The 15,733-nt window shown below is 37.9% G+C and overlaps 1 protein-coding gene across 2 annotated transcripts in view; it reads left to right on the forward strand.

The window, feature by feature from the left end:
- Window positions 1-15,733, forward strand: part of LOC131685120 (protein kinase C and casein kinase substrate in neurons protein 1) — a 122,209-nt gene that overhangs the window by 93,497 nt on the left and 12,979 nt on the right. For both annotated transcript variants that reach the window (XM_058968580.1, XM_058968581.1), the window contains exons 3-4: window positions 8,022-8,319; window positions 8,502-8,611. In XM_058968580.1, coding sequence (XP_058824563.1) covers window positions 8,216-8,319; window positions 8,502-8,611 — 214 coding nt within the window. In that variant the 5' untranslated portion in view covers window positions 8,022-8,215. The remainder of the gene's footprint in view (window positions 1-8,021; window positions 8,320-8,501; window positions 8,612-15,733) is intronic.

Consider the following 15,733-nt stretch of genomic DNA (forward strand, 5'->3'; position numbering starts at 1 on the left):
AAAATCGAAACAACTTTGAATAACGGCAGCCGAGCAGTATTTTTATATTTTAATTTTCAAACCCTTCAACTGTACGTCGTTCCGATCTTGAATAATGTTCTCTTTTATAGCGTTGAGGTCATAGAATTCTCATATCTATTCAATGATCAATAAAAGTCAATGGATTCACCTGCGTTTTTACGGTCTCTTAGTTACTAAAACACACAAAACTAAACAATGAAGGCAAAGCCTCATCTTTAAATTCTACGAAAACGAGTAACACAAGTGACGAACTGTCGCTTTCCTATGACAAACCGAATCATCAATCTCATTCTTATCCGCATTCACTCATTTTCAATTCTCATGTTAAATACCATGACATGAAATTAAAACAGTGAGCACAGTCCAATACAGTTAGAACACAGGAAACACGGGAAAAATGCACACGTCGTCACTGTTACTGCGCCATTTAGCACTTTTCGAGAAAAACGATTTTTTAAGTTTGATATTGAATATCTTGAAAATTTTAAATGGTCCGAACAATTCTGAGAAAACAATTAATTCTTCTACCTATTCTGCATGAATCCATCAATTATTGTGGAAATCGGTTGACTACACACCTAGAAAAAATCGTGTAAATTTACGTCTCCTGACCACGACATATCGTCGCTGTTGTACTATCTTATGACAAGCGCCATTTAGCACTTTTCGCGAAAAACGATTTTTAAAGTTTGAGATTGAATATCATAAAATTTATAAATGTTAGAAGCTTTTCGGAGAAGGCATTCGATGCTTCTATCTTTTCTGAAGTAAACTCTCGATTTGTGCGAAGATCGGTTGACTATATTTACAGTTTTTGCTTAAAATGTAAACCAAAGTCGCTCACATACGTGTCATAATTGTGTATTGATGATAAAATATATATGACGTGTCACAAATGTGTACAGAAGATTTCATATAAATATGAATTATAACTGATTCGTAAAATTATGCATTATGGATCACTATGTCCAATATCATACTTTTCCATGCGATAGCAGCAATATCATGTTACAAAATGATGGTATTAGAACACAAAGTTTTTCCAATTTTCCTCCTTTATTCAGGAAAAACAATTAACAAAAATCGGTTTCATTGACAATTTAGAGACAATGTATATCAAACAATGTTATTGTTGACAGGTGACTAGACGAAACAAATGTTCTTCTTGTATAATCCATCACTACATTTCGGTATACTTTCCAAAACAAGTGGAAATCTCAAAAGGAAATTTGTTCAATAATCATGAATATATAAGCCAACCATTCCCAGAAAAAACTATGGTAGGAAAAGTTTTGCTCCCGAGACAAGAACCTAGCTAATGGTTATGGTTGATCTGCATAGGAATTACCTATGTCATTAGAGACATCTGTTGGCTTGCTATAAGCTTTTCGGCTTATAGCAAGCCAAACTAAGAATGTTGTCTCTTTTTTCTTTGTCATAAGATAGCACAACTCGATCACTCGAGAAATTGGCGCTTGTCATAATCGTGTTTCGCTATATCTCAGTAACTTAGCAGAATTTCAAAATCCTAAAAACGCGACTTTATGGAGATTTTAAAACTTAGTAACATGGTATATCTAACTCAGTTCACCCCAAAATGGCGTTTGTCATAAGATAGCACAACAGCGACGATATATGAGCTTCAAAAATGATGTAGTTTTACGTATGATTTTAATTTTAAATGTCGTTGAATTTTGCGAGTCGCGTAATTTCACTCCACATATGACGTTTGTTTGTTTAAAATGTTGAAGGGTGTAATTTTATGGCACTGCGCATGAAAAGTACATCTTTCATGTAAAATTAAAGAGAACATGGTTATATTTCGTCAATCACGGTTTGATAGAATGTGTCAAGTTTGGAATTACGTCAACAATAAAATTTAGATTTTTTGGTGTGTGTATTTAAAATTGTTGCTTAAGGCTCAAGTTACTTTTTTGAGCATGTGTTAGAATTGAACGCTTAGCAGTTTGCGTAAGAACAATTGTGTTCAGCTTTGCTTCCGGATTTTCCATATAAAACCCTTTCAAAGCTCTAAAAGAAGAAAATTAGTCGATTTATTAGATCATCACGATTCAAATCATGCAAAATAGCTGCTGGAAAAAATATCGACTTAGCGGAATGGTTTTTCGGCTGTGTTTTTTCACAGCCACTTTTCCAAAAGCACCATTCAGCTAAGTCGATAGTTTTTCCAGCAGCTATTTTCCATGATTTGAAACGTGATGATCTAATAAATCGACTGATTTTCTTCTTTTTGAGTTTTGAGAAGGTTTTATCTTTCTGACCCTGATCTAAGAGAGCATTAGAGTTTGTAATGGTCGGTAGCTCTCTTTAGCACTTCTGCGTCAGAGTGCTTAGAGCGTCCCTTAAGTAGAAACGTAAATAATACAAATAGGAAACAGAAATTACGGATCTTAGAGGAAATTGAAAGAGGAATTAGAGACAGTGTAGGATAGCAAACTACAAATTTAAAATGAAGACACTTATCTGTTTATTCGATGATCGATTTACTGGATAATAAAATCGGTCGATTCCACCGACCAGAAAACACTAAACCGTTAGAGATGCAAACACCGCCAGTAGACTTCATTTCGGTCGCTCAAAAGATGTGCAAAAGATTGCCAGCGTTCGTCAAACCCGGAAAAAGCTACCAGGACGTTCGCCACCTTCGGCGCAATCAGATCTGGTAGGCAATTTGTAGACGTGGAGAAACCGTTCAACTATTATTTTCTTGATTTGGCGTCTTTGCTCCTATTACCAGTTTTTAACAAAATTTTATCTTATTTCCAATCTTCTGTGTACTTTCACACAATGTGTTCGGCAATATTGCCAGAAAAATCAGAGCAACTGCTTTTTATTCTAATCCTTTAAGTTCGTATTTTAATATTCAGATTCTTGAACAGATACTAAATGTTTCATCGAATTTATACCTTATATACAACACCATATAAATTGAAAATATATCAGGCTGACGTTTCTAGTTGAGGAGAATTCCTCGATCTCTGGAACAATGGCAAAAGGCAGACCAGTAATTTGTATTGTCATATTCAATTAAACTCCCGGTGTATTTCAAAGTGTGCCTACAGACAATACTGATGTCTCTACAAAACAATAATTTAGCTCTAATAACGTTGAACAATCTTGAAAAATAATTGGGAATTGATAACATTACCAAGATTAAGACAAGTTTGTTAAACGTATCAACATCACCACCAACCATAAATCAGAATATATTGGCTCAAAACGGCACGTTTCCCGTATGTAATCGGGGATTTGTGCCTTACCATGTCTTCTGATCATTTTCCTAATTGGAAGGAAGAGAAAATAGTATTGCAAGGGTTGGAATAATGCCAGCACAAAAACAAATAAAACTTACAAGTAGCTCTAATCGCCTGTGAGAAATCCTAAAGCCCTTTACCGCATTTGATACGGAACTTTGAGGAGTCTCTGAGTTTCTGTCGTCCAAACACGAAGTCGTCTATGTAAGAACGACCGAAAACTTGAAATCGCAATCGCGCTACTGCTGGGCAGTTGCTTATGAGATCATATGAGGTTCCTTAGTCGGATTCACAAAGATCAGTGCATTGCATAGTTGCCATGTGATATTTGAGTTTGCAGTAGCCGGTTAATGTTCTGGTCAACATGCCGTAGTGGAGTTTTGAAAAATGTAGGAAATTTTAAAACACAGGAATCACACGACACGATTGTTCTAGAAACGCCTTTGTTTGGCGATACGTTAATCGATTTCTCCAAAAATAGCAGTGCTCGGACAAAGCCCAGGACTGGATTTTTCCTTTTATCTAACTTGTTGAAAGTGGCAGGGTTGGCTCAGGACCAACGAAGTCAATTACTACATCTCCCCTGACCAATTTGTCAGTCCATTCATGTCCAGTAATAACGGAATGTTCGGGCACCCAGACAAGGTAAATAGTGTTGACAATGCTTAGTTCTTCAATTGGAGTTCGGTATGCGATCACTAGTTTGTACCGTGATTCGTCCGAGCCATGATTGCAGCCTTACTATCGCAGCAGAAGTTTATATCTTTGCCGGGTAAGCTCTGTTGAAGGGTCAACTGTACCCCGTACACAATCGCGAATATTTCTGCTTGGAATACAGTACATTATCTACCTAGCGTGCAGCGATGCCACATGTTTTTGTGAAATGTCTGTAGAAGAATAATTAAAATGTCTGTAAAAGTCTGTAGATTGTTGTGTAAATCATATTTACACTAGGTTATTACTTTAAAAGAAGCTTGAAATTAGTAAACTATTGTGAAAGAATCACTCGTATTTGGATTAAATTATTTTAGGCCAATTTTGTTAAACACTGTTACTCTTTCAAAAGTCTGTAGATTTTTGATTACGTCTTTAGCAGACTACAAAAGTCTGTAAAATAGAGACATGTCTGTAAATCTGGCATCGCTGCTAGCGTGTGAAGCTGTTCCAATCTGTTTCACGACAGTAGATACCAGCACCAGCACGTCCCTCCATCAGAGAGCCGTCAGTGTAACAGGCCACTTGCGTTTGTTGTTGGTTCTCCGTGTAGCCAGAAAACTACTCCTCTCGAGAGGGAATCTTCGCATTGAATGTTCAATAAGGGTAATATCGCTGGGAGCAAGAATTCCTTCACCCTATGTAACCAGTAACAGTCGTGTATGACTGGTAGCAAGATCAACACGGTTACTCTTACAAATACCAGTAACCTGCAGTCTGTATGCACATGATAGTCCTTCTTGTTTGCTGTGTATATGTAATAGCTAAATATTTGAAAGGGCCTCAAGCACAGCAGTCGAAGCTATCGTGAAAGCACCAGTCAACGCCATGAGCGCTATTCTTTGAGGATGGTTGAGCTTCGACTGGACCGTCATCACTCTCGGCCACCACATAGTCCATATGCCAGTATTGGACTACAATTGTCGAGTAAAACCCATAGATGTATTTGGGTTTGTGACCCCAGCTCTTTCCAAAAGTTAGTTTTCACTGCCGAAGGTAATGCACGAGGGAATACAGTACAATACAGACTTGATCTGCACACAGTAGCTCAGAATCAAAGAACTGCAAGGAATGCCAATTTGGTGTTAGTTTTGATACATCGTCTAACTAATAGCAAGTTGGTGTTAGTTACTGACGAGTGAAACACGAAACAATAAATTCCAACTTTTCTAAGTTGGGTCTTGGTCCCTTTAGGTAAAGATAAATTGCACACGTTTTTATGTTACGAAAACAGGACCATGAACAAAACTTATGTGGTTTATGTTCAATTTCCCTTCAGCAACGTCCGCGTGACGTTTTTATTAGTTGAACTATTTGTTTTTGTTTTGTAAACTTTAGTCACGGCTTCCGCCACATCATTACCAAATCTAGTTTTTGTACGGGAACTAGTACACAACTTTTTGAATATTACTCATAAAATAACGGTGCACTCGTGATGTTATTCATAGATTTAGGAACATTAGTTCACAAAATTAAAACAGTCTGGACTTTCTCGTGAACTACTTGGAATTTTGTTCACGATTCCATTTAATTCTCGTGAACTAATTCATGATTCCTATAATATTAGTCACGATTCAATATTTGTGTTCGAGAAATAGTTCACAAAATCATCAAATATTTTGTCAATTCGTGGTCGTGAAATAGTTCACAAAATCATATATTATTCATGTATTCGTGAACTAGTTCATTTGATAAACACTAAAATTTCTCACCAGGGAGAAATTTTTTTTTTTTGGTAAAACACATTTGCACATGAAGGGCACAAATCCTTACTTATTACATGGGTGCGTTTCGACTTCGTCTCATCATAAACCAACACTAACTTTTTGTAGGAATAGATTAGCGCCAGCTGGACGCAAATCCCTAAAACAAAAACACACTTTGTGTTTCAATCGAACGACTGATCAAACGTGATGTCCCGTCCGCGACAAGTCGGCGCTAAATCTATTCCTACAAAATGTTAGTGTCGGTTTCTGATGAGACGAAGCGGAAACGCACCCATGTAATGTTTGTGATGTTAAGAAGATATCCCCAATAATTTAAATATAAAGATAACGTGCAACTAAATCATGTAAATCGTGACTAAGATCCTAAAATGAAGAACATAAATCATACTACTTTTGACTAAACTATCACGAAAACGAGAATAGAAATTACGAACATCGTGATTAAGATCCATGAATTATGAATACAAATCACATTACTTATGTTTGAAATATCAAAAATCGTGTTTGAGACTTTGAATTAATGAAAATGAATCCCTCTACTCGTGGCTAAAATATCACGATAACGTGAATGGAAATTACGAAAATCACGACTTAGATCCTGCAATCATGAACATAAATCACGCTACTCTGACAGCAAAATCCGATAGTAAACTCTTGAATAAAATTCACGCGTTTCTTTAACGATTGAAGAAATATTTATTTGAATCAGTTATTGCGAAAAATTGTTCTTCATTTGTCGACATCTAATGCTGATTTCGTTTTTAGATCAGAGTTGCTCTAGGTTCGCTCGGAGCTGTCACTTTTGTATGGAAACTGTAAACATTAGAGCGAACCTAGGGCGACTCGATTTTAAAACCGAAAACAGCATAAGTAAGCGGTGAAGTATAGTATGTATTTAGATATGCCAAAACAACTGAACAAATCCACCCAAATTTTCTATTGCACAGTAAAATAGTTTGCAGTGTGTTTTTTTGAAGAAGTGTGCTAAAAGTTCGGAAGGTCGTCCTCCCCAAGTAAAAAGTAATTAATGTCAAAACTGAAAAAAATAAAGCATAGCTATTCTAATAACATTTTACTTGTATAGTGCAAGTATTGAAAAATGTCTAATTATTAGTTATAGGTGATTTTATTGAGTTGGGGTTCATCACAATGACTAAATATTGTATATATGGATTTACAGCTGCTATAATTTCAGAAAATATGTAGGTGAAGCAAAGTAGTTTGATTTGAATTGAGCTCCAACAAGAAATGAACTTTAAGAATGTGATTGCAGTATGTTACACCAATCAAACTAAAAATAACCCTACCCCTTCAGCTTATGATGGCTTGTCATTTTCTGTTTACCCCAGAAACTCAAACAGAAAGGCATTCACAATTCAGCAGGAATGTCTGACTATCGAGACATGACAGCCACACAGCTGTAGGATATAGCGACACAGCGTGGAACAAGTTTGCGAATCTCACTTTCTCTGTCTGTCTCTCAGTTGACGAGGAAATATCGGAAATTCCTTACCTAGTGCACTGGGTTATAAGACGACAAGGCAATGGTGGTGCATTTCCATATTTCAAAGCTTGATCCGTGTCAATGTCACCGGAACTGGTGTTTAAATGCAGCCTTGTTCCTGCCGTATCCATCCCGTACTCTACCATCAGAAGAACAACTTTGCATGGCGGGATGAGCCTATGTCTTGAAATGGAAAGGGAGGCTACAAGTGTGTAGGGGCTGTGCCTACAAGAACATGTGCCTGGTCTTTTTACATCATTTTTCTTTTATTGGCATCCTTCTGAACCCATGAGGATGTACATATCGCAGAGAAATACTTGCCGTGGTTGCTCATCTTGTTAATGACGGAAGCAATTTCCTGAACGGTTTACATGTGCACTCGATCCGACGAAGCTACTTCTATGTACACTTTAAAGAGCTGTGATTCATATTGAAATCTTGTTTTAATTTTGACATTGGATGGTTGCAAAAATTTAACTTTGAAATAATTTGAGCTCGTGTGAGTTTGAAATTACCTTTTTTACATCAATAAAACTTAAAATAAAAACTTGTTAAGTAATCATCGCCAAACAAATCGGCCCCACTCCACTACACCGCCATTCAAAAAAAAAATGGCCGAATAGATTTTAAAGTTGAATTCGAATATTTTTGCCACGGTTTAGTTCATACACGATGCGCAAGGCATCTAGGTTCTACAATAAAAAATAGTACCTGAACATAACAGTTAGTCATTCGACAATAACGATTATTTTCATTTATTCTCACGTTTGCTTCTTTCAGATACTTTTCCGTTTACGCGCGGCCACACCAGTAACAGAGTTTCAACAGGTGGGACTCAAGAACCCATCAGTGTTCGAATATCGGATACGACCAGTCTAGCTAGCGTTGGAGAGTAGTAAGCCCCGCCATAAGCGGATTGAGGGCAGCCATTTTGCCACCATTTACAATAATTTATCACAATTCACCACGACGCAATGTCACATCACAGCGATGATCAGCTGCTGCAGGCTGGTAGCGATTCGTTCTGGGAACCAGGCAATTACAAACGAACCACCAAGCGGATAGAGGATGGCTACAGGTACGTGTTTTACAATACCTTAGCGGCGGTGCGAAGCACGCGCCAATGGGTGCTTTTCTTACTCTCTCGAGAGTATCGATGATAAATAACCTTGCATAACTAATCAATTCTTGAACACGTGAATGATTGATTGGCTGATGTTTTTGCCTTATCATTATCCATTCGTTTTTTATATATTTTAGATTGTGCGCAGACCTACAAACGCTGATACAAGAGCGAGCTGAAATCGAAAAAGGATATGCTAAAAGTCTGAAAACCTGGTCGAAAAAATGGGCTGAGTTGATTGAAAAAGGTGAGTAGCTGATATAAAATTCCTGCATGTTAGTCAAATGTTCCAGTACCGGGTCCAGTATTTTAACGTATTGCATGATTGCTCGCTCGAATGTGGCGTAAAAAGTGCAGTAAGATACTAATGGCGTACTTGCGCCGAAGCGAAGCATTACACCCCTGCTGGTAGCTCGGTTAAAAATGTCACCACTTGTGCGATTTACTGTTCGTTATTTATTCGACTCACTAAACAGTTAAAAATGATACATTGCTAGAACTCAGTTCAAGGGTTGTAAATGTACCACCCTCAACAAATATGACCTAATCAATGCCACGGTCGTCAGACACATAATGTGACGGAGAAATAATCAAAAACAAAAAAAGTGAACTAACACTACTCAATAGTAGTCAACAATTCACGTTCGTTGTGGTAGTTATTTTGCTTTTTTATCTTGTGCTCCCCTCTGTAATTACTTGGTAGAATCATATTTGTGGCCATCAACGAATGTGTAAAAATTGTCCATGCATTTTTCTCGTATTTTTGCGCTATTACTGGATGGAACAAGTTTTTTTTATTATTCTACATCCACAGAGATATAGGCATTAATTAACAGAACATGAGAGTTGAAGCAGCCAGTCAATGATGAGTTTTCCTGTGTAATTATTCATCATTCACAGGTGCTAATTCGGTAATCGATTGTAATAACCCTCAATCGACCCTTATACGAAATAAATTAATCTTTTGATGAAACATTCTAACCATCTGTGGTATTGAAGGAAAATATATATTTTCCGAAACATCTTTATTCTACGGGAAGCAAATTACCTATTGATTCATATAATATGCAGTGAGCGAAGACAAACAGACGTAACATTTGCTCTTAATACCATTACTCATTGCGCGAGTGAGAGTCTTCCGATTCAATTGCACATCACTGTATGCACCTTGGATCAAACGCGTAACATCGTTTGTAGGACAATATGACGTCTGCGTATCTGTGCTCTGGGTTATGATAACCATGCAGACAACTGCATCAATTACATATACGCAGTTCGCTAATTGTGAACTGGTGCACAGCTGATTATTCATCAGAGCTGTTTGAAATTGGATGTACTTTTTTCAGAATGTAATATCGGCCTGTATAAACTCGCGTGCAATTTGTCATAACTTTTTGTTTTCGCTTTGTGAATAATTAAATTTTCGAACCACAATGCAACTCACAAGTGCATTGAAGAAAGGAACATAAAGATAACCCGATGAGATACAGCGCGCGCATCATTGGTTCGTTCAAACGATATTAATTTATCATTTCCTATTTTATTCTACCGCGTCCAGATATTTGATATGGACTAGTTCAAGTGCTTTAGGCCCGTGATTCCCGCATAGCAGTAGTTTTGCTAGGTTTTATAAACGAGGCAAATCCGACTGTTACTCGCTTCGTTAGTAAAAATGTCTGATGATCAATGAGTCATGTCGATTGATTTTTAATTCATACAGTTCAACACATTGTATTTGAACGATGCATACGATTTCTCATTTTCGTTAGAGTATTACGGTAGTTATTTGTACTCCAATATTAGGTATTGAATAGTATAAACGAACCTAACGGGTATAAATAGTAGTTAGTTGAAAATAGAAATACTTATCGTACCGGATAAATAGGTTTATGTCAAAATGTAGAAATCTCAAGGTGGGAACGTCTGTCGTTTATGCGTGCGTTGGTTTCTTGTTTGCGAAATTAACCATGCCGACGGGCCCTCAAAACATTACATTAAGAAAGTACATCAATCAAGCCGAAGCTTTTAAGCACGTAAATATGGCGTCCCGGCCCGCAATATATAAGGATTTACATCACTTATCAATCAAAATGTGGTATAACAAAACGTGCCCATGTACGTCGTTGCCTATAGGATGATCTTACACGGAATCTGCGCAATAGTAAATTTCCTTGCTATAGCTTTATCTGATGCGGTATGTGCCTTAGGGCCGATTTCTTCACCTTCGCTTAACTTTTAAACCAGGTTCACCAGTACGTTTAAACCTGGCTTTAGCGCTAAGCGAGGGTGAAGAAATCGGCCATTAACCCTAAAGAATTGGTTCTATGCACTGAGTGCATAACGTTCTGAATTTCAGGCGAAAACGTCCTAGACCTTTGGGTGGACGCTTATGAACAATTCAAGAATCTACTTCTACAATTCTAGAAGTAGATTCATGAATTGGACAGCTCTGCGGATGTTCCGGATTTTCCGATTGTTTTTCACGTAGAATCCAGTATTTGATTCCCTCTCCTAGGTTGACGGGTTTGACAGTATTGCAAGCATCTTCAAGCATATTTGAGCGGATAACTGCTTTAAGATGGTTATTGCATTACGCCTCGATAGTGGTGCATCGAGGAGACCGAGAGGGCTTATGGGCCTTTTATATGTTTTGTGTTATTTCATACTCTGCACCAGCCCAAACTAACAGTCAGCTAAGAGCCTGTGCACACTGGCGTGGTCGATTGGCGGGTCGCCGTGGATTGACTTTTTCTGTGTGCTGTGTTTGCAGACATTGTTCAACAGCTTAACGGCTGTCTTTTTGAGCACGGCTCGCAGTGGGAGTCATTGTGTGTCAATTTATCGGTCAACCTCGTCAACGTGCACAGACGCATTAAAAAAATAACAGTATAAACCCTATTAGTTGTGTTGTGTTGTGTTGTAATAATTGTAGTTGTTAGTATGTACTAGTGTAAAATTGTTATGTGCTAGTCGTATGTCTATCTGTGTATGTGCTCGTCTGAGTATTTGTGACATATGGGCTAGGGAATGTATGCAGAACTGAGAACTATGATAGAATAGTGGGTAATCCTTCTTGGGATCACTTTTTACCGGTGTTCAATTCGTGCATTCGGTTCGATTCATTCGGATTGGATAAATGAAGGTACGATTAATTTACCGACACACGTCAATCATCCACTCCTGGTCACCATAGCATGAGAAATTTCTAACGGAGTGCAATTGTCGTTAATGGTAAATATACATATATCATTTTCTGGCATTTAGACGATTCCAAGTAGTTTTATTGCATGTTTCATGTGTGTTGTTCAATTAATACTCAACAATACTAACTCTTCTCCGCGGGCTTGGCGGTGGACTCCAGACTGCAAATTTTTATGCTTAGGGATTTGTAGCTTGGAGACCTTGGATTCTGTTGGTCCCTAGAATCTAATAGAAACAGGGCGCGTGCTTCAGTTGGTGGATAGAAGCGAAGGGAAAACCTGACGACTGGAAGATTGAATTATTTTTGCTATCTATTCAACTAGATCCAGACCGATGCAGTATCCTATAGTTGATGGTTCATTACATATAATCTAAATTAAATATCATTCAATTTGCACAATTCATTAAAACTTAAGGCAATCAGCCAAAGTACTCGGAACATACCAATTTAAACCCGAATCTAAAGTAAACATCATTCAATTGCACAATGTATTGAATTTAAAATTTAAGTGAACTATCCAAAGTATTGGGATCATATCAAGTCAAATGTGCAAAATATGCCTAGCAATTTTGAAGAGCCATCATCCACGCGAACCAAACCAAGTCAAATAAAGTGGCTATGTTCCCAAATATAAGCAACTTAGAATACAGTGCTGTTCGAAATAATAGCAGCGCAAACGTTTTTTTCGAGTATGGTGATTTAGCTTTGAATATGTTTTTCATGTTCGCATCGTACATAGTGATAAAAATTCAGTTCCTGGTGGTCGTCTAACCTACTGACGCTTACCTTTTGATTTAAATAATACCACTTTACTATCATCAGCTCACTAAATGGTACGCCACTTTTCGACGGTCCACTTGGCGTGAAATTCGACAAAGTTCAGACGATTATGAGGGTGCCGTATTGTGAGTAGTGGTACTTTTCTCGAACTTCCTGCGTGCAAATCGTCTTAATCAATCGTTTTCTTCTCGTTGACATTGCAACAGAATGTTCCAGGTCTTTCTAGAATTCTCTCGAAGACATAAACCAATATTATTTTGCCATCCGATCCATCAGTTTGTTAAGTTTGAGCGGATGTTGTTCGCTCTCGACCGCTAGTTTCACATTTGTTTGTCCAGTGCAATGTATTATGTATCTTTGTGACAGAACACTGTAAAAGTTCCTGAACTTCACGGTATGTTTTGCCACTAGCATTCAACCGTTTGATGAGATTTCGCTCCTCGATTGTACAGTGCCTCGAACGACCCATTTTCGTGAAATACTACAATATGTAAACTTATAATTTCGGGTTAATTGTAAGCGTAGGAATACTATTCCGAACAAATTAGATTGACTAAACTGAAAATCTGGAAACTTTAGCGATTTGAAAACCTTTTGTGGTAGCGCTGCTATTTTTACGAACAGCTTTATATCGACTATCTTCCCAAATGACAGCTATGTTTCGTAAATAATAAGCCAATGATTCCAAATGGCTCTTCGTACTATAGGTCACTTACAAAAACATATATCATTATTGGAGAATAGAACGTATGGGAGTATTTTAGATTAAACTCGAAAAATATTTGCGCTGCTATTTTTTCGAACAGCGCTGTACGTCCCTCCCGTTCTTTCCTTCTACTTCATTTGTCTGTTTTTGTTTTTCTTCTATTAGTTTGCTTTTCTACTACTCATGTAAACCAAAAAAAAAATCAGTCAATTTATACGCTTCTAATTAATGTCTTCATTTTTTTTCTTCTTTTAATTCGGCATGTTCTTTTTCCTTTTATCACTATATCTTGATTTAGATTGATTATAACACTCACTAACACAATCAATTGCATATTCTCTCATAATAACTCATTCAAAACGTACAAACGCCGCTAGCCTTCGCGATAACACAAAGCGGGTCACAAACGCGAACATGCAATTGTAATCATCCACACATACTCGCGATCTCGCCAACAACCCACCGCTCGCGCGATCATGAGTCGGTCACGTTAGGATGTCCCTGCCGTCGTTCTTAACAGCCTAGATTCATGTCTTCAGTTGGACCAATAAAAAATGAGGCTCATATTCATTAGACAACACATTCCATGGAAACGTGACAGGGAACTCTAGTGTTATGGGGGTATTATCTTCTAATACCTGAACCGTACACTAAAAACTAAGCAACAAACTCACGGTCCGCGCGATCATTCAAGAACACACGCGAATATGCATATGGCCACACAGTTACAAAATCGAATTTATGCACGCGAAATCACATACGTTCTGGCATACGCGACAAACACGTGGACATACAAGCGCTTTTCGCGCACATCTACGGTTGGGGTCTGACAAACTTGATAAAACCACGGGATAAAACGAACTTTTTAACACTTATAAATTGGTATCACATAATCACAAAATACATACATTAGCTATCAAACCTTATGGAGAAACATATTGTATTTATTTCTGAACAGCCAGCAGTAGTACTGTTCAATGCACCTTTTCATCACATTCTGCAGCGTAATTATTCGTCAAGTATACATCAATCCATTAACCCTACCCCAACCCACACCCTGTTCCTCTCCCATGGCGTTTTGGTGGTCCGCATAGACAATTCTGCCATTACCCCTCCTATCATCGGCCTTGGGCGTCTTGCGCTCTCATTGCTTCACTAAACGCTGCAAAATGAAAATGAAAAGAAAGAATCCAGTATTTGACTCAGAGTATGTATCAATATAATTTTAGATGGGATTTTATATAAGCTTTTAAGAATATTGTCACTTGTTCAGTATTATGAGAAATACTATATGGTATCGTCGGAATCTGCATCGGAGGCGTAATGCGGAACATCCAAGGTCGGTCCAATCATATACAAAACTGATATGTACATTATTATTTTTGTTTTCGTTGTGTTTATTATTAGTATTCTCTCAATAAACTTGTGATTTATGATGACGGTTCTGCATACATCTATGTATGCCAAATATGATCCCATTCGGCACCGATTCCCGCTGATCAACCTGGCCAAAAACGGTAATATTTACCAGAAACTCAAAATTGAAACTCCAACTAACAATTTGGGTACAAGTTCATAAAGATTTGACTGAAAATGTGCCTTAAAATTGAGTTCGAAATCGGGGTCAATATGACCAGTTAACACCTTATTCGTAACTTTTTTCGTACTGCCCTTCAGGAATGTCCGAAAATTTAAACACGATTGAAAATGGTTGCTCTCCATAAAAGAGGAAAGGTCAAGAAATTCCAAAGTTCTAGGTGCCAAACTTAAAAAGTTATCGCATTTTGAAAGTTCATTTTGGGTCATATTGAAGGTTAAATGTATCAGGGATCAGAATAAGCCCAATGGTTGGCATGTTCGGATGAGGCCCAAAAGCATATGTTATGCTTTATCCAACTTATCGACAGTGGTAGAACTGGTTCTGGACCAACGAAGTCAGTCGCAGCGCAAGCTCTAGCCAATTCCTCCCGCCCATTCCTTTCCAGTAATACCGGAATGACCGGGTACCCATAAAAGGCTGATATCGTTTGAAGTTCTTCGATTTGAGTTCGACATACGATTACTAATTTCGATCTCGAGTTTACCAAACTAAGTGCTTCTAGGGCAGGACTGTCAGAGCAAAAATAAATTCTTCTACCGCAAATTCTTTGTTAAAGTGCCGACTGCACGCCACACACCACGCGAAGATTTTTGCTTGTAATACGGTAAAGTATCTATCAAGCGAATGGAATTGGTCTAATCTCATTTCACGACAATAGACACAAGAGCTTTCTGGGACCTCCAACAGAGAACCGTCGGTGTAACGAACTACGAATTCTTCAAGTTGTCACTCCATGCAGCTAGATAGCCATTCCTCGCGAGTAGGGATTCTCACATTAAAAGTTTTAAACGGGAAACTATATGTAAGCTTAAAGTCACTGGGAGCAAGTATATACTCCTAAATAATCACTTGGGGCCAGTATTGTGTGGCTGGTTACTGTTCCGGATCCAAGTAAGAGTGTATTAATGCAAATACCGATGATCATTATATGATAATCGTTGACGAAATCATATGTCGGAATCCCAAACTCATTAAGTTTCCTCAACAAGCCATGGCGATAAGATTCCATACAAGTGGTGACAGCATACACCCTTGAGGACATCCGCAGACACTCAGTTTCCTTATGACTACTTGTCTTAAC

Source organism: Topomyia yanbarensis, chromosome 2 (assembly GCF_030247195.1).
Source record: "Topomyia yanbarensis strain Yona2022 chromosome 2, ASM3024719v1, whole genome shotgun sequence".
In the NCBI taxonomy this organism is placed as follows: Eukaryota; Metazoa; Arthropoda; class Insecta; order Diptera; family Culicidae; genus Topomyia; species Topomyia yanbarensis.